At 46.8% G+C, this 27,015-nt stretch overlaps 1 protein-coding gene across 1 annotated transcript in view; it reads left to right on the top strand.

The window, feature by feature from the left end:
* Positions 1-2,388: 2,388 nt before the first annotated feature.
* Positions 2,389-27,015, top strand: part of LOC111271453 (uncharacterized) — a 61,224-nt gene continuing 36,597 nt past the window's right edge. The window contains exon 1 of the mRNA XM_022852253.2: positions 2,389-3,908. Within this exon, the coding sequence (XP_022707988.1) occupies positions 3,155-3,908 (754 nt within the window). The 5' untranslated portion in view covers positions 2,389-3,154. The remainder of the gene's footprint in view (positions 3,909-27,015) is intronic.

The raw sequence follows: 27,015 nt of genomic DNA, 5'->3' as shown, positions 1-27,015 counted from the left end.
CAAAACGTCAACTAAGTTATTGACCGGTTAGTTATATTTTTAAGTTAAATGGACTAATCAATCAGGATGTCTCTGATTTTTTTCTAACCATTACTTTTTTCAATCACGCCGTGTATGTACTCTGGGACTCAAAGAATCTTTCAGACGCTCTATGATAGTCAAAACATAATTTGTGTTTAAAGGCATCATTACAAGCGCGAGCTTTGAGTAACTAGGATCTGATTTGAAGAACTGTTTATCTACTACCTCTCTTTTGCAATAGATTTTTTGTAATCTAATTTCCCAATTGAAAAGCTAGTTACGATTGTTGACTAGCACATATTAAAATCCGTTAATTACGACAAAGGATCCCAGGTCGGAGCAATCAAAACGAAAATGGTGCTTGGGAAAGTGTTTCACTTCACCTATGATCTTTGTTCAGTAGCTGTTGCGCGTAGCACGTCTCCCATCGAAGTGAACCCGTCTGACTTACAACCTGTGCCCATCCTTTACTTTAGCGGCGACCTAAGCATTAGTCACCTAGACAAGGTCACTTCCGTCATACGGAAACGATAGTGTCTTTCCTTACCCGCACGCAAATCGACGCTATCACAGCGTTCGGTCCCAGTAGGCCAGCGTCCCTTATTTTCTGTTATAGGTGTCGACGTCCTTGTTCACAAGAGGTCTCGTTTGCCGCCGCCCATGGCGACATGCCGAGTGCATGCTTCTCGGGTCCGTAGCTCTATTACAGTCTTTACGAGACAACAGGAGAAAAAGCTGATTCCATTTACCCCCATGATCCTACGACCGACTGATCATTCTGTTTGCTGCCGCGCCACGAACAACTGACTGACAACTTTACGGCATGGTGGACTACGGGGGAGAGACTGGAAGGCCAACGATAAGGAGAACGTCTATTTACCTATCCATCCACGTAGTGCTCACCCACCACCACCACCACCACCATCACAGTTACCCCTCTCAACAGTTTCATTGTTCCGGCACGGAGCGGCGCCGACGGCCGCCGCTGGCGTGCCGTTCCCGATGTTGCTTCATTGTTGTTCTTTATGACGATCGTGTCGGTGTTGATTTGCGCGCGATCGCGCGTCTGCATTGATCGCCATCGCCGTCCAAGTCCCTGATTCGGGCCAGCACCCCGCCGTCAGGAACAACCACCGGGGGTACCAGTGTCCAACAGTGGAGAAGCACAGGCCCGTTTTATTCGTTCGCTCAGTGATCACAACTCGATCGCTGATGCATCTCTACGACTGGTCACAGCCCAGACGCCGCCGCCGCCGCCGCTGCCGCCGCCATAGCTGTCGTGGTTGTTCTCGTTATCGTTCGGAGCAGCAGCGTTCTCTGGCTCAACGCTGTCGTCGTTGTTGGTGCCGGTGTCTCTTCAGCTAGCTGCACGAGCGCCACAGCACAGCCGCCGCGTCGCCCGTTGTAACTGCTGCGCATAGCTCGAAGGGTGCCGTTTGAGCAGAGTTCTTCTTAGTCCAATCATCTTTGATAGTGCCGTCGAGCTCCTCCTACCTAGGGGCGGTCGGCTGGCCAGACTCCACCCACGGGAGAAGGTCACATCGGCTGCGAGAGCAGAATACAGCGCCGAGCTGAGAGGAACTGACCCCCCGAAGCGAGGTACATAGATTCGCCCTGTGTGCTTCATTCAGTGTGCGGAACATTGGCAGCATCGTTGTGGTTCGTGCTGTGTTGCTGCGGCGTCTCGATAGCGATAGGTTTTTGCCGTCTACTACTGAACTGTTGTCGCTACGGCGGCTATTACAGACTGTGGCTTTTCGCAAAATGCTACGGATGCTGGCTGCCCAACACTGCGTCGGTGGTAGCTACAGCTGCCGCAAGACCATACGGCTGCTATAAGCTTAGCACAAAATTGACAACAATAGCAATCCAACCGGTATTGGCTAGATACACAGCCATTGCTGGCAAACCTATAAAACTGACATAGCCTGCGGGTAGAAATCCTGTTATTTTGATGGGCCGAAAATGCCCACATGATCGGTGACGATGCGATCGGTACTAATGACAATTTGGTATTACCCTACTGTGTGTTTTAATTTGTGCGATTGTTGAAAGTGGCGACAAGACGACACACAGGAACAACCAGTTCTTACCATAAAACCGATCAACGTTTGTAAACGATCCCTCCGTTACATTACCTTGTCACTTAGTTCCGGTGGCCGGAACATATCCGGCAGCGCGATCAGCAAATCAATTCATAATCAATCAACATCACTATTGTCTTCGTACGTCGTTTTAGGCATACGAAAAGGTGTTCGAGTGATAACGTGATTATTGTGACGCTTCTCTTAACGGTCGATTTTCAGCCTGCATACGGACATTGTAAGAGGGAACAAGCTGCGCTGACACTTTTTGAGTGCGGCTGAAAGTCGGTCAGTGTCAGCCGTGATATGACCTGTCGCCACTTGGCGATGTGGCGGAGGCCGACGGTGGTGTAAATTGTGAGTGTTGAAGCGCGCGCGTGTTCGAAGACACGTTATGTCATCAAGGACAAGTTAAGCAGGACACGTTATGTGATTAGTAACCTCAACGAGTCAGTGATAGGTGGCCGTTTCTGGGTTCGCGATTTTTCACGCTACGCGCGCAGTGTGCAGTTATCTTCAAAGCAGTTTGTGTGTATGTGAGGCAAGTGAACGACGTATATTCTTTGTATTCTTTCACTGATCTACTTATAACTATCACTGAAAGAAAAGACATCAGAGTATCAGAACCAGCTTCAACCAGGATAACAATAACATTATGTATCAACATGTGTCTTCAGTAAGTCGACAACAAACAAGGCGTTTGACCCACACCCAGTGCAGGTGATATACTATCATTTTTCGATAGACGCCCTAGAATTCATCCGCCTGTTTGAATTGACGAGCAACCCATATATGTTTCATCTTCTCAACAAACTCAGAGGATCAGCTGAGCTTCGACCGACCCGCCTCGACACCCACGTCGATAACAGGCCGTAATATCTCGGAAGCTGTAAGCCGCTGCTGGTGTTGAGCAGGCAGATCGGGTTGGCTTTAGAGGCCTCGTCTTGGCTTAGTTTTGCATATGTCCATATCCAGATTCACGCATCGGTCACACCCAGTAATCTAGATCCACGCGACTGATTTCTGTTCGGAAATCTTTTGCCGCAAAGATGTTGTTTCACGTGGACGCGCCCCATCCACATCAGCTGAAGCTGTCACAGGATCAGTATCAGCCACAGTCTTTCGCCATGCCCTCAATGTATCCACATCCTCTACGGCGAGAAGACGCTAGCTGCTACGAATCCTCATTCTTCCCTGTCGATCAGGTGGGCGTCGGCGGGGGCGGCGGCACGAATCTTGGCGGGGGTGTGGGCTCCCACCGGGGGATGTCTGGTCTTGATCGAGACTATCGACCGACGCCGACCGAAGCGACGACGTTCGAGTACGAATCGCCATCGAGCGGTGCGTTCATGCGCTATACCCCACATAGTCCATCGGGGTCGTCCTGCTCGGCGACATCACCGTCGAGCGGAACGGGCAAAAGTGAATACGCCTGCATGTGGGTCGAGCCCGAAACGGCCACGTTCAACCCGGGCTACCCGCTCAGCAGTGTATCATCCTCTAGTCAACGAAGTGCGAGTGGCGCGGGCGGAACTCGCGGTCCCTGCGGGAAGACATTCCTCTCGATGCCCGAGATAGTCAATCACCTGACCGTCGATCACGTGGGCGGTCCCGAGTGCACGAACCATACCTGCTACTGGGAAGACTGTCCACGAAACGGGAAGCCATTTAAGGCCAAATACAAACTGGTCAATCATATTCGAGTACACACTGGCGAGAAACCATTTCCCTGCATGTTCCCCGGCTGCGGCAAGGTGTTCGCGCGAAGCGAGAACTTAAAGATTCATAAACGGACGCATACGGGTAAGTTAAATGAAGGTCTATTTCGCCTAGGTACATTACTGCCACAGCTAACGCACTAACAAAAGCGTTAAAAACTAATAGGTTAGTGAGTTTGTGCGACACGACGAGCAAGCGTAGGCCTCACGCCCTTGTCCAAGAGAGCGTTTGGTCATTCGTAGAATTGGATCCTGCAAGACCTAGAAAAAGGATTTCATTCTGTTTCTTTGCATGTCAGACCAGTCGCACGCTAGCGGTTTACGGAAAAATCTGTTTTCTCCTTTAATAGAGGCGAGTACAAGATATCAGTAATGATAACGCCAGTCGTTAAAGGACGAGTTCACATGACGGTTCAATGGTAACATATCTATCTATAAACGTACGGAACACGTATGATTTGTACGTTACATGTTAATCCTGCAAGTGGACATACTCGTGCTTTGGGGAACAACTCCTAACTGTAGCGTCCGACGGCCGCTTCGGACGATAAACTCGGGGCATTTTGTTTAAACCGGTGTGATGAATAGGTGTGTAAGTATATAGCTACTGCTCTCTCCTGCGTTCTGCACGAACGCTTGCCGGACAGCAAAACACTGCAAAAGCTGGGATTGAAGAGTCGCTCGCAAATCACCAGCGATCTATCTTCTTTATGTATTCTTCGTTGCTACTGCTGGGTCAGCTTGGAAGCTTGACAAATTGAATGTGAAAGCAAGCATTCAAAGCCATCGATTCATAAGCTACAATACAATTTTTTCAGGTTAGTAATATTGAGTTAATGAAATGGTATTCAGGTACACAGACAAGCGGGTGAAGTCAGACAATACATATGAAGCGCAATATATTGATGAACCGTCTGCGGTACTGCAGCACAGGAAGACTTGCCTTGGACAGAAAATAAATCTCTGATTACATGGGCAAACATTCAATCGATCAGCATTAGCTTCATAAACTATTGAAGACCTTCTATATATTTACATTGTTTAGACAATCGCCTGTAATTCGTTCACATACACAGATGCTCGCAGACGTTACTTCTATACAAACGTTCGATGCGTTCCGGCATAGTCTATCATGTCAAGCAAAAACAGATCGATCCAATTAGTAAATACCAGCTTTTGTAGTTCTTGCTGTTGATGCCATCTTTATTTAGCTAATACTATATTATCACATAAGTGTTTTCTATCATAGTTGGCTCACTGTTTATTTAGGACGTCTTGGAAAGGGCCTGTTTTCCTTGTTCTGCACTGTGCAAACAAGCAGCGAGCCAGTACGAACACAATAATTCAATTGAAATATATAATGATCGACATATATTCGTTGCCGGTGGTCTGAGAGGTTGCCATGCAAATCAGCGAAAGACGAAGAAACTGGGATGAACCAAGAATTGAAGTAATCTACCCTGTCAGGCACTCCGAGAGTCGCCGTTGTTGCTACTGCCTCGCTCGTCCTCTATGGCCTATTGTGACGCTCACAAATGGAGGTACATCCTAACAATGCCATCGCTAGGCTTATAGACCACGGAGCGCGCTCTCGTGGCGTCTGCTATACTCATCTTATTGTTGCCGTGTACTAAAGTTGGCCGCCTGCACCTGCAATGGCAGCTTTAGTTGTATAGCCGTCCGACTTTTGACTTCTACAGCGTAGCGTTTAGCTTTTTCAACCGTTTTTTTTTTCTCTATTTCTATTCCTCCCCCGCTCTGTGTCCAGTTTGTTCTTCCTGTAATCGCTATCGCCATGTTTCTCATTCGCCACTGCTGATAGTTCCTTGAGTTGAACAGGACGTATCGAGCTTGTTACACTCGAAGCCTAGCTCTGCTTTCTGTTGTAGACTGTCCCCACCTTTTCTCTAGATCTCTCAATAGTCAGCGGTTACCTTACAAAATTGGCGTTGCTGGTGCAACGCCACTGTAGCAGGGTAATCGTGATCGAGCGAGGTTCTGTGAAGTCGACTCTACCGCTTTCGTTGGCTGCTCTCGGAAGTAGAACTGTCTGTCGTCTCAACAGGTAACAGCCTCCAGCTACCGGAAAAGCGAGTCTACCCTATCCGGAGGCATGGTGCTGGTCGTACGTCGACGCTCAAGGTAGCCACTTAAAATATCGCGCGCAATAGCCCACATCCTGCAGCAGACCTGATCGAAGTCGTTATCGTTGATTGTTTGCTTTCCCATGTTCATCTGGGCCGCTGCATACGGGTAGGTGGATACTATAGGTGAGTTCTTCACTTCACTCTTCGGAGAATGACCGAACGGCAAAATACGTGCGTAGTATTTTTGCGATGTATCTATATGTGGTGGCTATACCAAAAATAGGCAGTACCCTGTCTGGCACTCGTACCTCAACACCGTGGTTTTCTAACATAATACCTAGCGGAACCTACGAAGCGCGAGTAAGGAGCATCGCTTTAAGTATGTGTGTGTGAACTTCGAAGTGCACTTTCGAGTGGATAAACACTCTACAAAAGAAGAGCTTCAAAGCTCTTAGCGCTTAAGGGTACTTAATACGACATTGTCGCCTTCGGAAAACTCATATTGAATATATTGTAGGTCTGTATTCGTGTAACATCTAAGCTATACAAGATTCTGTATGTAAGTGCTGTTCTGAATTCATATTTATAAACTACTGAGCCTTAAACGGCGTTCTCTCCGACGCTCGCATCACTTACACACCCGACGACTGAGGTGTCCTTATATACAGGGGTATTGTTCCAACAAGCATTCGCTAACTCCGGTGGTTCTCGAGATTGTCATACTTGCGACTGGCTCGCTCTTTAACATCGCAAGGATCTTCATGTAGTAGACTGATGCTCATTTTTTTGTAGCAACTAACATGGGTAGACAAATAGAAAGACCGATCGTAAGAGAGTACAAGATAGGTGTAGTAATCAAGCACTCATTGATCGATACGACATTCTAATCTCGCCTGTGGTTGATCCTTATTGTATCGTAGGTATAAAAGTCGCAGTATGCGCCGATAGTAACAACAGATAGTGCAATTAACTCTGCACTAATGTTGAGTAGCTTTGGCTGACGACTGCGGTAATAAGTAATAAATGAAAAAAAAAAAAGCAATAAAATAATAGTCGAATTATTACAATTCGCGCATAATGTTGAAATGGTAAAATATTCTGATAATGTATGCAGCTACGAACACGTCGCATGCACAGACGATTACATAGATCAACGGAGATGAGATTTCTACTAGTAAATCCAACATGTGGATCTTATCGCATTTCGATATCCTTAACGCTTCGTTCGGTCTCCAAAGTTTTGCTTTCTGGTGTCGATCGGGGCTGGGGAAATGGGGTAAACTGAAGGGAACTCTGGCAGGTCCGCACCTGCGTACCCGCGAAATATGTTTCGAAGGTGAAAACGAAAAACGAGAAAATATTGCCCCTTGAATGGCTGCTGTTTGGGGTACGAATCGGCGGTTTAAATCTCCACAGATACACAAACAGATCTCTGCTCGTTAGCTTGCTTGCAGCCTTACGATGTTGCACCGCCTTCGCCACACCGCATCCTCGGCACAATGTTTTAATCCTTGTAAGCTGTCAAAGATTAACTCGTTCAGATACGGATACATATAAACACGAGTATGCAAGGTGACACGAAAATACCAAATAGTAAATAGAGAAAGACGATGCGCTCTCTAAGTAGTAGCTCATTTAATGTAGGGAAGTTACTGAAGCTCGCCGTAAGAGACTGCCTCGCTGTTTCTTCTTCTTCGACTGGGTTGATTGTATTATAATTTGGTTCGTCATAACCTGCTGAAATGTAGGTGTCCATCATCAGGCGAGACGAAACGATCCTTCCAACAGCGATCGTGTGAAAAGATCATCCCGTTGATCTATCCAATAAGGTATCGCTGCGGAGGCTGCCGTATCGACTATTACAACGATACGACAGGCAAGTAAGCAAGCAAGCAAGCAAGCAAGCCAGCCTCTATCTATTTGAATGTGGTTGTTGTTAAGTGTGTGCCTGCTGATGTGTATCTAGCGCAAATGTGGTAGAACATCGATAAAATACATAATATTCAGTTATGGGACTTCAATTCATCCGACTGTTATTCAGTGCGTCCTTAGTTAAGAACTCCCCTCTGTTGACGTTGGACAATCTGCGAACCTGTGGCTTAACACTGTTTTTGCCGGAGACACAGAGAATCAAAATGAGCCCCGAAAGCCATGCCATTTTGATTACCACCAGCACCAGTGTCATTACGAACGCTATTCCTGGTGGCCCCCCCCCGAGACTTGGGAGTGGAAAAATCATCTCACCTTTACCCCGCCTTGGAGACGCGCACGCACAAACGCTCACAAAGCGCCATAACCACTATACGATTGAAAGCTAGGCAGAAACAAGATGCACTTGCTTACTTACGCACAGAGACACATACATAAACTGTGCCGAACGGGCATACATACAGATACCTACACGCCCTTGATGGCGGCCGAAGGGGGCGACTCCCGAAGCTTTTTCGTTCTTCTCAAAAGGCTTCTACTGCACTGTTTCGCTCAACACGTACAGGCATATTGCCGTCTCCTCGATAGCTGCGCTATTTCGAAGGAGCGACGACGATGACGACGACGACGACAAGGGATTTCGCCCGTCTGTGCGTTCGGCCGTCAACCGACCGACCGACCTGCATAGTCAATCCCGTCGCGCGTTTCGTACGTTTTTCTTCGTTAACGAAACTCTCTATGCGCTCCTGAACTTGCGTCGCTTTCATTCGGTGGCATTTTTTATTCCGGTGATATCGGCGTCTTCCCCCCTCGTTCTCTGTATCTTTCCTGCGTTCGCTCTATCCCTCTGTTTGGTGTGGTCAATAATTAAACAACGACCAGTTTTTCATTACGACTTCATTCGATTGCGTCTGACGCAAACGTTCTAACTACGGCGAGTTGCCGATGAGGCTATGCGCCAGCCAGTGGTTGAGCTAAACCGCATTTGTTGCTAAGTTGAAATTTCTGAATCGACCGACGACCGGGAGCAGAGATATATCGATGGGGAAATATCTCTCGAGTTGTGTGAGCTCGTACGTGCCCGTAAATGTGCGTGCTTTCTTCAACCGCTGTCAAGTAGCAAACATCAGCTGCGATTTGTTGCTCGGCTGCATTTCCTGACTGGTAACGATGGCTGAATTTCTGTCGCCGCCACCGCCGCTGCTGCTGCAGTTGTAGATCTTCTATCAACAGTGGAGTTTCATACGAGCAAGCCTCAGCAACGGGCTGGCCAAAGACTTCAAACATCCGAACGAAACCATCACCGATCGGCGTGAGATCGGCGGTGGTGAATCGATCGCCCATTGCTATTTCTGCGGTGGAACCTGGGAGGGAGATACAACACACAGTTGAAATGGGTCCGTAATGCCATTGGTTGTTGCTGTCGTCGTCATCGAAGAAGTAGAAACGAAGTGAATAAGTGGGTAGGAGTGGACGGGGGAAGGCGGTAGGGTGAAATATCATCGACTTCAGTCATCCAACAGCATCGTTCCCCATCGTCGTCGACGTCCTCTTCGTTCTCGATCGGTGGTAGCGGTGGAGTCGACCGCAATTCAGCGTCGCGCATAGGGATCTTCGTCTGAGGCAACAACGAATAGTCGAAATAAGAATACAACCAACATAAACAGAGAATTATATAACAAGCAGCTGTAACGTAGCAATATTTGTATGTACGTGCACCATTCAGGAAACGCGTTTCGTTTCGGTTGTAGAGTTTATATATTGCTTTACCAGCTCTGATTTTTTTGTCACCTCTCATTTGCCGTTTGCTTATTTCTCGTTGTAATCAGTATCAACATTGATTCGTTCAGGCGTTAGTTAGTCGTCGCTTCCATACGAGTAATTGGTGCTAATCATCGTTATTTTATAAGATGATGAAGTAATGAGATAGCTAAAATGCAGTAGACGAGTAAAGAGTAACAAGCCATAATGGAACAAGAGCCGAAGAGAACGCTCCGTTGAAATCTGTCGAATACGGTGATTGACGCCATATACAGCTGCAGGCATCATCATCTAAACTACTGCCTATGGTCCTACTGTGCAGAGCAATACAATCGATGTGTGATATAAGAGTTGCGTAGGTAAGTCAGCGGTCGTGAAGCTTTCCGCAATCATCAAAAAGAAAAAAGGCTTACTCCGAGACACGGTGCGAACAACGGGCGTCGAGATACAACACGCCGAAAATATCCGCTTGCTTATCCGAGTTTCGAAGCAAACGTGCCATAAACACAAATACATTTTGTCTACTATATTCTATTGCTGTTTTGTTGCCCAAACGAAGGACACTAGTAGAAACACCTACAACAACAAAGGACATCCCTAAATAATCGTAGAAATGCTATGATTTTTTTTTCGGTGTTACAGCAGCAGATCGATTGATAATACATATCTAGGCTTCTAATCTTGTCTCCCGCATCTATCCGCCGTAGCTATCGTTACATTGAAGTTATCCCGCCTAAAGGACGACGATGCTTGCCTATACCGTGTATTCTGTATTGTATTCAATACATTACGTTGTACGATGCCCAATCCATTCTTGTCGTCAGGACGGTTGCGACCTAAGCACGCTAGATTCTATGGGCTCTACAACCAGACGTAAATTGGTCGATCCATCTATCTCTGTAACGACAGTGTTCGGCGGGTGTAGAAGTTCGAACGCGTGAACGGATCATTCGGACCCACTGCGAATTCCACGGATCGCGTGCTGATAGTAAGACAAAGAAGAAACGACGACTAGCAGCCTGAATGCCGAAGAAACGAAGCGACAATTCACGATGATTTTTTGCCACCGAAGGCTTGACATCAGCTTGGCCGATCCGCACTGTATTTTCAGTCAGAGTTAAATCAGCCACAGCAATAGCTACAGTTGCAGCAACGGCAGCCTGCCTCATTGCTTCTTCACAGTAAACGCTTCCCCGTCGGACGGATCCGCGTCCAGAGCAATAGATGTCTACAAGGTGCAGCGACAAAAAAAAAGGACACGATACGCTCATATAAGATTTGTAGCCAAAAAGAAAAACAGACAGACAGAACAGTCGGAAGTCGTTCATAGAACTTCCAGAGATACAAGAGAGGCACTCATGGTTAGGTTGGGAGAGGGCGGCAAAAGTGAACAGTCGTCACTTACCAGCTGCACGTGAAATGTCTCTTTTTTCAATGAAGCCAAGTGAACCGTCAACCGTCCGTATGACGAGGGGGAGGGCCGGCTCAGGACAACGAAATGAGCAGGGGAATATGGCCAACAGAAAACGTTTAGTCACCCCCGCAGACGGCTACACAATAACATGCAACAACAGCACGCAACGTTGCACAGAATGGAACTCAAAAGTACCTGGCACTATTTCCTGCCCGGGTACACACACACGTACACAGTAATATGCCTACATATATATGCACTCGTATTTTTCTCAAGGTAATCGCCCAGAGAATAAGCTGATACGTATTCGCTAGATGTGCATTCTTACTTGTAAACTTCATAGGAGCCTAATGAATATAATATAACTTGAGTCCAATGATTGATCGACAGACGTCACGATCAAGCGGCTACGACATACGTCGGCTGTGATTCGACTCTAGCGGCTCTATGAGGAAATATTGCAAGACGTCAACTGAACATGGCTAATTCGTCTAACGAGACGTTCCATGCCAGCTTTGTTTGAACCGCTACATCATCATATTTATAGTGAGAACAATATTTGTCTTTTACTGTCTAATTGTACAGCACATCCAAGCTTTCATACGTGTCAGTATCCATATAAATGATTCCGTCATTCACGACTGCGTTCGCTTTATGACTCGTGAGTAAAGTTGCAAGAGTTCAGGCACGAGAGCTTCTTTTTTTTACTATAGAACAGATTCATTAGCGAAATCTATGGGCGAAAGCCAGTTCTTAAGATGGCTTGATCGCGGCTAATTCGTGATTCTGAAAAGAAAAAGGTCTCTGGAGCAACGATTCGTCTTTCTTGGGCATTTCCTTTGGCATTTTGGTGCCCAACATCGACCAAGTGCTGCTATTGCTGTTTAGTCTGAAAGACAGTTTTTATTCAGGTTTAAAAAGAAAACAGAATTTTCGACCCGCCGCGATCGTTTTAGGGCTTCGATTCTGCTAGACTTGTTGTTGTTTCAGTTAGAGTTGACGCCGTCATCACTGTCGCGTTGACCGACTCTCCGTTCCGTATCGTATCGTCGTTCAAATAAAAGCGCGTTTTCGTCGCGAGCCCGCTTCTTACGTCTGTTGTTTTTCTTTTCCTTTCTCGCGCTGCTTCGCCTTTTCCTCAGTTTCTGATTGTATTCGAGCGGAGGCCGTTCGATGATGAAGAGCATCGCACAATGCCATCTATTGAGCATTCGTCGCGGAAATAAATTTGTAGAAGGACCAACCATTCAGCATCAGCAACATCAACGCTAAAATGGCGGGCAAGTGAAGCTCGTCGCTATCACAGAACGCTTCCATTCACTAGTTGACCCAAAACGTTCGCCGCCGCCGCCGCCGCCGCCGCTACTGGTGGAGTTGCAGCGACCGGCCGCCCAATAAATGGATTCACGACCAGAGTCGCAGCAAAGACAACAACTAGAAAAAAGATGACGACGTCGACAACGGCGGAAACAAATGAAGCGATGACCGGCTGGAGCGACCCTGTCGAGCTCTGTATTGCCGTTTCGCTGATCCCCCTATAGTGGCTGCTCATACCATTTACCAATTGTGTTATCGAAAGGATCAACATCGTGCTGAGGGCGCGAAGAAGCACGTTTGCCTTTCTGCACTGACGTCGTCTGCTGGAGGTCAGCTTGCGACACGGTCGTCCTTTGAAATAGGAAATGTGACATTTCGCACATTTCTTTTTCTTCTTTATGAAATAGACATTGTGGACACGATGAAGCTGGGTTTCTTCGCCCATGCAAAAGACAACAGGTCGAATGAGTGCTAGCTCATAGCTGACATTATTTTAGAGGTGTATATATATATGGAAAACGCGATCCAGTTGCGATATTTCTTCGTTTTAAAACTAAGAAAAACAGGTAAAAACAACCGAATTAGAATATAGAAAAGCTAGATTCGTTTCGTACACACGATTTCGCGCGGCACGTAGTTGGATACTTCCCTAAACAACGCTACAACTACACCCTGTCAAATATGCTACTAGCTTGTTAAAAGGATAATAAGGGAACGTCTGTGACAGATTAAACAGCTCCTGTATTTCATATGCCTACGTTTTAACTACTATTCAGTCTAGGAGGTTGTGGTTAGCGATGGATACGTATCACAAAGGAACGTACATAAGTCACTGGTAAAATGAAGATACTTAGATGGCAATGACAACGTTCGTAAATTAGCAGGTGCTGCGACGTTGATGGTCACTGGTCTTCCCGAAAGCGAGTCAGGTTCCTGGGAGGATACGCTCGGTGCTTGCCGCCATAAGACAGTTGGCATAAGACACACAGCGTTCGAATGAGCTCTTCGTACCCCAGCTTAGTTTTAGTTTCCTAGCTTTTCCTTCTTTTCGAATCTCACAGAATCAAGGGAAACTAAGAAAGGACCAAACTACTCGTACCTGTAAGGCAGTTACGGCTAAATAGTTAAATCGTCCTCTCGCCTTCTACCGCCAGTGATGACTGAGGTTATATTGTCCATAACGACGCGCGGCTGCCAAGCAAACGGACAGCGGTAACCGCAAACAACAACAAGCGAATACTTTCGAACGATATCCCTCCTTCCAATTTGTTGTTAGCGGTAGTCGCTTCGCTGAATTATCTCTCTTAACTCCCCTTCAGTATTTCGCTTGTAATACGTCGGTGTGTCAGTGTGTCTCCACGCCGCACGTTTCTGACTCGGCCGTCGCAGACTTCGACGCGGTGTCTTCGCCTCTTTCTGTCTTCCCGCTTCGCTGCTGTTTAGGCAACCGCTGCCGTGGCTGTTCATAAGTTTTAAATTTTATGGTCGGTAACATGTGTTCTTCGACAGGTTATCAGGACTTTCTCGTTGTCTTCTCGGCACCTATGCGCTTTCTGGCAGAATCGTAGCAACTTCTGGCATGATAGTTACTGTCTTGGTTCGTTCAGCTTTGCTTGCTGGCTCAAGTGGACATGCAGACGGATAGAGAGACAAACAGACCGGTAAACCAACAGACTCCTGGCTACGGTGTGGTCGCCGACTGCTGATAACTGGCTCCGCGGTGCTCACATCAGCCAGACGAGTCACTCGGTTATTGTAGTGTTGTATATAGTAACAAAACGAGGACAAAAGGAAAACAATTTTCAAGTTGTCGCCAGGTCAGCTGCTGTAGCTACCGTCTCCGTCAACCAGTGCTTTTTGTAGGTCCACTTGTCAGCCCTCACTCCTAGCGGCTCCTTATTGGCCTTTGAGAATCAACTCATTGACTGTTCAGGAACAACTGCAGCTTGTCACGCGCTCCAGCTCTGTCTGAAGCAAACACAACAGCAAACAGCACGAAGAATGTAGGACCGGTTGACTTGGCACCTCAGTGTTATGTTGCCACTTCATGGACAGCATCGCATCACATTGCTGCTTCGCAGCCATTGCTGCTACAGCGTTTGCTGTTATTACGACCACAACCACACCGACGTATCGTACCCATAACGTGCATGGATGGCCGGGCTCTGCTGCCTGCGGTCGTTTTACCCAGCCGATATCATTAATTTTTGACACTCGCAAACAGACATCACGGATACCTCTGCGGCTAGAGATTAGAAGTCAGCGTGCAGACAGAAGCTGCCTGGTAGATAACCTGGCTGCAAGTCGGCATCCTATGATGAACTATGACGTTCGTTGGCCAGCCAAATCTAACAGCGCGAGCTTTCGTATGTAGCAGTCCGTCGGGCTGAATTATACCATTCGGGCAGGACTGTCTTAATGTGCCTATACGTTTGTGTGCGCGTTTCGATTCGTTCGTGTGTCTCTTTCTCTCGTTGTGTCTTTTATAGTGTATGTGCGCGTTGTGTAACATGGACGGTCGCGTGGACAGCAGTGACCCAGCGAATAGGACTGCTGGAATCAGTCGGCCAGCAGACATCAGCCAGTCACCCCAACGACAAAGCCAATCCGCGCCCAGCTCTTTTCTGGTGTGGCCATGTCATCACTGTGCATCCTGCATCAGTTGCTTGTCGCTAAGTTCCGATTATTGTGATTATATCGCCATAGTAGCCGTAATGGACAGTGCCACCGAGACCATATATGATCTGGTGGTACGGATATCTATACACCCTATCTTACAAATATCATTGACACTGTGCCATTGTCATCGTCATCGACATGGGCAGCATCCGTTTCACCGGCAAGTCGTCGCTATTATGCAAAACCGATAAACTAGGACAGTAAAAAGCCTATTTATTTTTTGATCCTTGGTTTTTGGTAATCCCATTACGATGCTGTGGCATAAATGTACATATAAACGATGACAACAACGTCGAAGTGAAGGTCAAATTTCGTTATTATCTTGCCAATCAACGTCTACTATTGTTATTATTTTCGTACAAGAAGAAAGGAAGATTTTAATCTGATTGATGCATAGCTAACGTCCCATTGCCTCTACTGAATATTATATCCAGTTTAGCTGGCCTTTACAACTTCGGGCTATCTTTTTCCGAAGTCAATCAATTCTTCCGTAATATTCAGTTAGGAGCAACATACTGAAAATAAAGGCTGGTTATCGTATTGGTCAAATCATGTCGAAATAAAGCGTGTCTTGTGCTTGTATCGAAACGTTATACATCGATTGGGGTATTGCACGCGCTGATGGTGCACGTCAGGCCGTCGGCATATCACAGGTATTTGGTGGGTGCGACCAACATCCTATAGAGACGAATCGAAAAATGAGAAGCATCCCGTGCGCCTCTTGCGTCGGCCTCGTATCGAGGTCTCGTACAAGCCCTTACCGTATGTTTCCTTACCATGATCTCAGTTGCTTTCGACTTCGTCCGTCCGTGGATCCGACCAAACCGACGCTTAGGAGACCCGTGGATTTTTGTTTACGTCTTGTTACATTGTTTTCCGCTGTCTGATCGTCGTTGCTGTCGCAGTGGCTGGCGTATATATGGCGGATGTTCTGTTTAGATAGATAGACTAAAGAGGGTACAGATTCTGCTTGTTTCGATTGTTACTGCGGTTCCTCCTGTGCAAATAGCGATTGACTTTTTGAAGTATATTTACGCGAGATTGGTGACAACTAAGCAACGAAGAACGAAGGGCTCGACAAGCGGTTATATGTCGAGATGTATAGTAAATAAGATAGGAAAAGCTTCTGTGTGTGTCTGTGCTTGTGAGAGAGAAATTGACTATAAAAACAGTAAGAATGAGTGAAATTTACGTGTGACCGTCTCACAAATCCGTACTATTTTGACGTGTGCTTTTTGACGTCTTCATTTGCTGACATTTTTAATGAAACCACAGCCTATGTAGTGATGACGGAGGAAAAGCGAGGACCTTTTGTTAATAGTTTATTCAGCAAACGCATATATATATATATATATATATAGGCGAGAATTACTTAATTACACAGATACGCCTGGCTGAAATATATCTCCACGTATTACAGTCTGAAATATCTATTAGCGGATTCAAGTACATACCAAAGTTAACTGGCCAAATATCGTTATCGTCTAAGTTAAGGGCCTATATAGCCACATGTAGAACCGCAAGCACAATATAAATAATGGGACATACAAATTTGAATTTGGAAATCCGGAACGAGCTCCTGTTATTCATGTGCTTCTGTGTACGCCACCGTATGCGCTGGTAGTTATAAACGAGACTCACATTGATTTCATTGGTTGAATACTTATAGATAAACAACGAAATGTAGTAATATTCTTAATGGAGACGGACATCCCCGCCAAATAATCGCAGCTAGACAACCGCTATAGCTGGTTGGTTATATACTGCCGGTTGATCGGTCCTATAACGACGTCGCCTTTCTTGCCGTGATCATCCAGTTGCTGGTACCGCCGCCGCTGCTGCCGTTTTTCGTATTGGTAAATGTTCATGTTAACGGATGGCGGTAGTAATCGACCTTTCTGCTACGTCATCTCCCGCTTTGCCTGGCTGCGCAGACGTGTGGCTATCCAGCCGCTGCCCCCACAGACCGCTCGTTCGCCGCTGCCTGGCTGTCGACGTTCTGTGCCCTTATCGTCATCGCCCCTGCTGTATTTCTAGTGTCGGCTAAGCGAGCGGGGGAGGAGCCTTTTTAATCGGTCTCCCCGCTCCACGAAGCGGTGCTGGCTCCCTTCTCTGACCAGCTAACAGCAGCAACACTCAAGCAGCCGGCCTATGCCCTATCACACTTTCCCGCATGCGGCCGCAACAGCATCAGCCCAGGACAATACCGCGAAGAACGGCGCTCACACAAGGATGGTAACAAATAAAAGGAAAGAACTGCCAACGCATTCGGGTCAGGCAGGTTCGCATCGACGTCAACGATGAACGCATCATCTCACTTATAACAATCCAACCAGCGTTATCATCGTTAGCCAGAAAGCCGACGTAAAGCACGACCAACCAGCGGCTAGGATAACTGAGCGAGTGAAGAAAACTAAATTGAGTGGCAAGCGTTTCATGACTTGCCCATATATTACATATGTACAATACGATGGGTAGATCGATTAATACTCAACCGGCTGCGCCACACGCCTCCACCGGCACGACGATCGTTACACACTATATTGCCGTGAAGTCCACTAACAAATACCCTCGCATTTCGTGTTATTCCCTGACGTTCTCGTGATGCGGGTAATTCTGTTGCTGGACAACAACAGCAAAGAATCGCCGCACGTCTTGGGGTTGCGAGAGGACCAACCAGCGACACGGAGAGGAAGATAGGCAGTCAGTTCTGACCGCCCCCGCGTGGAGCACCGCCTTATCTCGATCCGATCCGCGGAGGCCCCTCTGAGTGGGCAGACTGATTGTTCGCCGAACTTTTCTGATAATGATGATGAGGGTGACGGCGTTATGCTCATTTAACAACAACGATATGTGTCCATGAATATGAGCATGCTTCGCTCAGTTCTGCATTAAACTATTGCAAATATAGATTTTTACATGTTCTAGGATAGGCACATACAGTCGATCCAGGTGTGCTAGTGTAACCTTTAAATGCTATATGTTCACCGGCTAGTGGCTGACGATAACTCGCTTCTTGCATAACTCGAAAACCACTTGGTTAAAGAGACGACTGGCATTCTAGAGGTTACAGAAAGAAGGAAGTGACCAATTGGGGCATGGGCAGTTGGCTGGCGTGGGTTTTACTACGGGTATGTGACGTAGTGTCGTCGACCTAGTGCCAAACGGAGTAGTTGGCTTTTCGTGTGCGATCCTTTCTGTCAGCTAGCTAATTAACCTTATCATCTGTTATAAACAATTGTTTTTTCAAAAAAGAGATACTTGTGCTATTTAGCCTCGTCCATCTGCTCTATGATCTATGGAAGTACGAACTCCGGCCAGACGTCTCTGAAGATCCACTTTGCATCGGTTTTGGGCTTTACTAAGATTACAGGATCAAATTTGGCGTTTAAAATATATAAATATAGAAACTGATAATCTATACAAATGTCGACCCTACAACGAGATCTTCTATAAACGTTTCGTAGGAATTTTTAAAGGCAACGCAATCGACAAATGGCCTGACTATCCTCTAATATAACTTAGCCAGTCTGAAACAGATATTGCACTTCCATGACCGCTACGATTAAACCCTATGTGCCTTTGCAAGGACGCAAATACGCGCAAGCTGTCACGTGCTTCATCCGCTCTTCTTCAGTCCAATATAAGACTTGGTCGTACGCACGTTTCGCGCCCACGTTAATATAGCCGTATACGGCCATCAGAATTACCAATAATAATAATATTGATAATGAACTACAAGTAACAGGACGCTGCCAGGCCAAGTGCTCGTTACCTGAGATAGGTGTCTATGGATCTCTAAATATAGCACACTACCACAGGTTCATCCCTTTGACCCACTGTTCTAAAGGTCAATCCCGGGACCGAAAGAGCCCCAGTAGCCCATTCGACACCGCTCAACACCACCCACCTCATTGTGCGTAGAATTATTTGAGTACCTTATATCATGGCTGGCCAATGTGTACCATGGTCTGTCGACTGCTTTGCTATTCTCATCGATGCGGCATGCTATATAATATGATAGACCATTCTGCTTTTGTTTTGGGCTGTGTTCCCACGTACAGAAGCCTGCCATTATCATGTTGTACGAATCCGATATTACAGACACACGTGTTATTTTTAATAACAGCGCGTTATTCCACGTTATAAATGTTCATCCACGAGGACCGCAGGTAAACTATCATTGTGATAATCATTTCTAGCATCAGTTCAAGCTATGCAAGCATAATTGTATCTGCGATAGGCCATTGCATAGCTAGCTTTTGGAAGGCCGCGAAAATCGGCACGGCTCCTGGTTACTAGCATCATCTGTTTGCTTAGATATTTCTGAATAATACATTCATAACATGTTTTGTAGTAGCTAGCGGCATCTAGTTCATCTTCCGATACCGAAGACTTCTGATGAGCGAGATTATACAATATGATCGAGGCTATTGTGCTCCGTTTGCACCACATGATACCACCTAATCCGGCTCGATGCTCGCTAAATAAAGAGCTAGCAGCATTTCAATCTTCAATGGTACCCTCGACATTTCTGCGGTCGCCATTGCTGCTGCTGCTGCTGCTGCGGTGATCGAAATTGCTTTATTTTTACACTCAAACATACAAGCCTTCCTTTTGTCGCAAGATATTTACAATTCTATAACGCGGATGTATCATCGTTTCTCATTGTGGTTTTCATCAGTTGTGCTGCTGCTGCCGCTGTTGTTGTGATGCAAAGTGGACCATCCCACTTTTGGGCTGGATCATCGTGAATCGTAAAACGAAACTTGAAAAAGCGCGCCACGCCCGAAATGTCACCGTAGCGGTAGTAGTAGTAGAAGAAACGATAACTACTTTACCTTTCTGTATACCTGGTACTCGTCGACATTCTCGGTGTTGCTCTGCCCTTTTCAGACAGATTTCTCCCCGTTGATGAATATAGGCTCTGTGATTCTTAATGCTGTTCCTTCAGTCGCCTCCCCCGGGAGTCCTGATCGTCTGCTCCGGATCGTATGTATCCGTCCCGTTTTTGCTAGCATGTAACGCGATCTTCTATTACATAATATTAACGTTTGTGTTGAAGTAACCTTAGGAATCAAATTTCAGTCTCATCACAACCCCCAAGCGGCTGAGCAACTCGCAAGCGCAATTTGTGAGACCCCCGGTTGCGACTAAACACTCACAGGCTCTCAGGTCAAACATGGCAATGTTGATAGGCTATGCTGACGAAGGACAACTCGCCAAGGGGAGTAGAGAAAACAAAGCCGTTGAAGTCATTGACGCTTATAGTAAAATGTGATTTTATCAGATTGCTGTCTTCTCCGAAACATTCTAGTTTGTCGGAGTTTCAATTGCGATGGGCAAACAGAGCTAAAATTGCCTTTCGTTATCGTTTTTCAATCACAGACAGAAGAGTATGATAGAAAGCCCAGTTGGCTGAGTGAAAGTTGACTTCGCCAAGGCTTTGGAAGGTAATCGCGCATAAATGTTTACTCAACTCATTATGACGATTACAACAAAGAGGCCTTTCTCGAGCCTATCAAATGTATTAGGGTGAGACGAGAGAAAAAATTTGCCGAAGTTAACGCGTAATTATCTGTCCGTTGTTCATGAGGTCCGCTGTTACCTTTAAAGCACATCCTGCTTAGTCTGTCCCGCGTCTACACCTGGGTAGAAAAGTAACTTACTTCCTCTTTCAAATGTAACTTGGTAGGTAACAGTCGATTAACATCGCTTCCTTTTTTCGTAGTTATCCTCTTCGGCATAACTATTCTATCCTGAATTTCTTGAGAGCTGCTCTGCGAATAGCTTCGACTAACAATACTAGGGGTTCAACGAGCGTTGAAACGTTAACGACAAGTGCGGTCAAGCTACGATTGAACTGGCAGCTACTGCGACATGCGTTCCTGACCCGTCGCGCTACCGCGGACCCATAGCTTGGCGTCCTTAACACGAGGGAACGTCGACGTGCTCTCAAAATAGTTAAAGTACTCATCAATTAAGCGACAGTAACAACAGCGATGGCCGTCAACAGAGCTGCTTGTCATATGGACGGCGAGACGATGGTGGCGATGGTGCTAGCAAACATTAGCAAAAGTAATAAAGCCGTTCGTAGACGAAGGGCACTTTTCACTTTTGTTATCCACTTGTCCACGAATAGGGGTCGCCTAAGCACGCTCTCTCGTAGCATCTGCTGCAATCAACCGTTACCTACATATACATACATACATCGACACGGGTCGACATAGCGGCACGGCAACGGGATGTCATTTTCGCCTTTGAGAGCTTCGCGTTTAGCTCGGCTCCGAACCGAAGCAGAAAAACAGGGACACGTTTTCCCGTTGTTGCTATTGTCAAACCGTATGGCCCAACCGGCTAAGTGATTTACCGAGTTATCCCCACACCATCCCCCCTCGCTCCCTAGCCGCCCGTGGTATCCAACTGCCTGTCGCTGATGCAGATGATGCTTTTCCCGCTGACCGACCCCGGAACGGGACGAAACGAACTGACAACGACAAGAATAACCTCCGCGCCCCCCATCCCCTCCCCCCAAGTTTTGTTGCTTCAAGCAGCTTGGCTCACCTCGTTCTTTATTTTGTTCGTTCCTTGTCTGTTATCTTCTTGCTGTAACTAGAAGAAATGCTGTTGGTCCTGGCGCTTGTACTGACTGGATCATCAATACAACGAGTTGGGTAATGTAATAGATATGACCAGTGGCTATGGCTCGGTTATCGGTGCCGGTTGCGCATGTTATTGCGGTGATTTCAGAGGCTTTCATCTAATCGGCGTTTCAGCTTCGGCTTATTAAATAAACACTTCTCAATGTCAGACTCTTTTGGTACAAGTAGCAGCTACAAACAAGCACGAATCTCAGCCGATAAGAGTCGCCTATGATGCTGCAGCTTCTACAGCTGAAAGCGGCTGCGACCGTCGGCGTCAAAACAGGACAACTTGAGTCCGGGGGTTCTCCAATACTCCAGCATATCCTTGCTTGTATTGCTACTGCTGCTGCTGTTGCTCCTGATGTTGCCGTTATTACTACAATGGCGCTTTATTTGTTGTCATTTTCGTTGCAGCATCGTTGTCGTTGCCATTGTTGTTGTCCTCGTTCCGCTTATCTACTTCGTCGTCCACATTGCGCTCGATTTTGTCATTGAGTTTTTCGGGGCCGATCTTCTTTTCGTCCACTACCTCTAACTTCTGCCGTTTTGAGCTGAAATACCGTCTTGCGCAGGCTCTTGGATCGTAACCGCGACCCAGTGTGCCAACAATGACTCTATTTCACGCTCAAATGAACAACCATTCGGAGGACCAACGTTGATTTTGCTGTTTAATTTATTGCTGTGTTCCGTTTCATTATTATTGATTTGTTGTTATCTGGAATTGTCGTAGCGGCTTTTCGCGGAAATATGTACTGCAAACTCCAGGGTCCTGCCACCCTGACGATCTGATGAGGCGGTCGTCGGAATCAGAGTAGCAATGTAGGTCACGGCTGTTCATTGATACCAACGAACACTGTCGAAAATTATGATTTTAAAAGAAAAACAGGCGTTTCCGTCTTTGCCGTTATGTATTTAGGGCTGCAGATAACGGTCACTGCAATGAAGCTTACTATTGACTCCTTTCTAGTTAGATTCCGCGATCGGTCAGCAAAAACACATAGAGACCAGCGCAATTGCACCCTGTCGTGTTTGTTTGCACGAAGCGAGAATGGGTAACACAGGAGGCGACAGTTTTTGCAACGTGCGTCTCCTGGAGTCAGCAGTGTTGTGGCAGAGGTAGCTGGAGTATGCGTTGTCTGCTCACATGCGTGTGAAATCTGCACGGCCTGCCAGCGGCTCGTTTGCCTGTCGACAAAACGATCGAGCTGTGCTGATCAAGGATCTGAGGTTGGGAGCCAGAGATAGTCGACGCGGACTGAAAAGAGTACCAGAAGCTTTTGTCATCTCGGATGCTGCGTGCGGGCACAACGAGATGTCACAATAGAAGCAGTCTAGAGCGAATATGCGCAACGACTAAGCGGGGGCCGTCCTTCGGTTTTTGCTTTCCGAATATAGCAAAGCACTGTACTACCTCACCGCAGCCATCCAGAGGGGTATAACGACGCCTCTGCTGCAGTTTGGCTACTGCAATTGAAATATGGGTTGTGGCTAGTCCATCAGTTGGTCCTCCTTTCCCATAGCCCACTGGCAGCGGGCTGCTACTACTCGCGCACCAGGGTCTAGTAGCAATGGGTGCTCCGCGACGCTTTCACAAAGAAGTTACCCACTGCCAGCAGCAGCAGCCGAGACAACGACGAATTGCAGATATCCTCGGTTCTGTTCACACTGCTCAGAAACGTACAGCAATAAGGATGACCCCAACTGTTTACTGCTGCTGCCGCAAGAGGTGTCATCCCTCGTAGAAGGATAGCGCAAGCAAGCACGAGAGACGATTCGGACGAAAGACGAGCGAGTGAGCGAGCGCAAGCGCACAGACTTCAACAAAACCGCTGTTTCACACCACACGCATAGCTACAATAACGCTGACGGGCGGCTGGCCGAAGATCAGAGACCCAAAATCGTCTCGTTCGATAGAGAAGAGGACAGGCAACGACAAAGCATAGGAAAATAGAGAGTATTTCGTAGTGGTGTACAATTGGCGTTGTAAAAATAAGCGGCGAATGAAGCCAGCGTTTGGTAGAGTGGCAGAGCGGTTCGCGCGCCCGCTGCAGTCTGTGGTAGGATGGTCCCCGTTCGTAGTTGTTATAGCTACGATTGAATAAGATGGGGTTTCCTGGCCACCCGAGAAGATTTCTTCACGGAAACTCATTAAGATGCCCTATGGATTGGTTAAGATAAGAGACATTGGAGTTTTTCCCATTACAGCAGTAACAACGTATGTCTTACATAGGACAAATAACCATAAGTACACCTATTTGTGATCGAGTTATGGCTCTAGCGGAAGACAGAATCATATTAAAACGATTCTTGATTTAATAATCGAGCCATTTAATCTAATCTTCCTTCTGATCTTCATCATCGTATTCTTGTGGCGATGTTCGCTTGTTTTGTGCCTTGTAACTGCTTTCATCGGAAAGCCGCATACGTACACGTTATAAGTGATGTTAACTAAAACAATGCATCAGTTGTAGGTGGAAAAAATATCATCTAATCGCATTTGTGGGTCATGGTTTGTTCTTCATTCAGCTGTCTTTCACACAGATGCTAGTCTTATTTAATAGATGTAGTGAACCTGTTCATGAATTGCCCCCTCCGTAGCTTCCTTAAGGAGCGTAATCAGATCGAAATTGCGATCTGCTACAGTCCGCGGAAGACATCGAAAGCTGCGGGCCAATTTGCTGAAGAGCTACTTCCTACCGGGCGACCTCAATGTATCTTATATATATATATATATATATATATATATATATATATACGATTGAAAAAACGAGTACACCCGCTTGCTGATTATCTGGGCAGCCAACAGTTTCGTCTCGATGACTTGAAGATCAGCGAAGATTTGGTAAAGGTTGAGCGATCGACTCGAAGCTCGCATCTTCAGCGTATTCGTCTCATGTAAGCGTCTTCCATACAATACCTGCGAGACTGTCCGGCAACAAAAAGAAGCCGTTTCTACAGGAACCACTAAGCTGTAACTCTGTCTCAGTCGACGGTAACTCCAGCTGGCACCAGACCAGAGCCTGTATGAAGTTGCTACCGGCTGGTCCCATGGTGCTCGTCATTGTCGATGGTGCTATGGCCGTTCATCGCCGTTACTCGAGTGTTGATCTGGGTTAACACATAGGCATCCTTTCTTGCTCTCATCGGAAAAGCGCTCTTTAGGTAAGCTTTTCCTCTAGCCGCTTCTTCTTAGGGCTGGCCACTGGTCGATAATCTCTCTAAAGCTTAAGCTGGGCTCCCGGCTCGATTGGGGTGCTAGCTTCTATCGGCTACTCGGGACCAATGCAGTCACTCAGCTTGCCGTTCAGCTCACTCAGCGAGACCGCCTTACTCATCAACGAACGCTGTATTCAACGGGGGAGACCTAGCGCATGCTCGAGTGGTCGATCAATCGGCGGAGCGCCGTATCAGCCCGTACACTGCTGTCGCTGCTGGTCCAGGTATTTAGTCGGGCATTGCAGGCGCGATCCATTCAGTGGATAAGTGTTATGTTAACCTCTCCGAACGGCGGGGTCGTCGCTCTTTCAACGCAGTATCAGTCATGACGTATACAACATCTACTTGGCCACTTGAGTCTTTCTTCCTGTTCAGCAATGGCCACTTCGTTCGCTGCGGCTGTAGACCACTTAAAGGGTCTCGAGGACTCTCACACGCGCGAAGCGGAACAACTTCAAATTGACGATGGCAATGACAATCACGACGATGGTGTAGATGCGCGAAAAAAATGGCCATCGCTGATCGTTGCGAGTTCTATTTTGTAACAAGGCAACGACGATATTGGCAACGGCGATACTGTCGATAAAATGACGTCGGGATCCTGAGAAAATATTGTATGATATATTATAAGGTGTCATTTGCACTCCTCCATGGTCATGTAAGGATCCACCCCACTTATACTAATGGCGGGAATGCATCGATTCATCAGTGGGCCTATATTGGTCAGTTTAGTCTAAATAAGCCTTTTATTTATACGACTAGGGTAGTTAGTTAGAATGCAACGGATATTCTTTTATCACGAAAATAGTGGCTGATTATAACTTACTCCATTCGAGCGGTAGCTGAAATGACCGACACGATTCCTATACTGAACCTCGCTGCCGGTGTTTTAGGGTATCGTCGAATCCTATCGACGCAAATGTCTTCCGGAGGTGATATAAATGCGTAGCGTAGTTGAGAATATGGCGTTTATGCTGTGTAAAAGTACGCTTGTCCTACCATTTTAAACTCTGTTCTTTTAATTAAAATATGAAAGCCGTCCACTTAATGGGCCGTACGTAGGCCGTCACCAATATTCATTGTTTTTATTCGAAGCAAAAACCACAACTTCCGCTGTATGGCCTACTTATCTTTCTTTTGTCACTGCACCTTTCTATCCGGCAGAACTTTCACGGTTCTTTATGTGCGCCATTATGTCTATTCGATGCGCGCCATTATGCAGTCACTTAGTTGTCAACAAGTTATCTTTAGGTATCGTACACAACATGGCCACCAGTCGTGGCAGAACCCAACGAATAGCGTTCGCATGTACCGATCAATACAAATCGACCAACCGGCCCAGTTACCCAGCAGCATAAGAACTCTGTACCAAGTAGTCAAGCCAATATCTTTCGCTAGCTCATCTCCCTTTTCTCCCCCACCCCTCTCGTCTAGCTAGCGGATTCGCCCTGAAGTGATTTACTTTGAGAGCGATCAGCGATTAGGAAGAATCCACGCAAATGCTTCACCGAGCCGCTTGCCGCAGAGTCCATTTTGTCAGGGATCGCCTTCTCTTTCGATCGCACTCTCTGGGTTAAAGCGCCCAGTTTCGTCCTAGCATGCTAGTGTATCGAGCGCACAAGACGCAACATAGTGCAAACTAAGCCCGAACCCCTGCAGCATTCTGCGATTAGCGAGTGTCGCCCAACTGCAACAACTAGTATGGACAGAAAAGAAACGGGGGGTTGAGGGGTTGGGGAAGTGAAGAAAAAGGATGGCTGGGGTATGCAATGCAAGTCGCCGCCGCCGCCGCCGCCACTCACTCAGGGGAAGTCGTTTAACCTGCGGTACGAGGCGGAGAGAGGCTGGCGCAAGCGAATGCAATCAAAATACTATCTAATATACTCATTGCAAAGAGAAGTCCAACCGCAGAGGCGACCAGTCATCACCTCACCACTCTAAAATAACACGACCAGAGCAGATGGTGGACATGTTTGGGGTACAGCGGCTCTATACCGAGCCAAATCGAAGTAATAGGGCGGTCTGCAATCGCCTATGTATTATGGCAACTGTGATGAACCGCTTGTGTCAGGGATCGACAAAGGCAATAGATTTGGTGAATTGATGGTATTGCAATTGCAAAGTGCAATCTACGATTTTGATCCT

The sequence above is a fragment of the Varroa jacobsoni genome, unplaced genomic scaffold (assembly GCF_002532875.2).
Source record: "Varroa jacobsoni isolate VJ856 unplaced genomic scaffold, vjacob_1.0 contig00628, whole genome shotgun sequence".
In the NCBI taxonomy this organism is placed as follows: domain Eukaryota; kingdom Metazoa; phylum Arthropoda; class Arachnida; order Mesostigmata; family Varroidae; genus Varroa; species Varroa jacobsoni.
The sequence above is the reverse complement of the archived record's forward strand: the minus strand, read 5'-3'. Positions and strand labels throughout refer to the sequence as shown.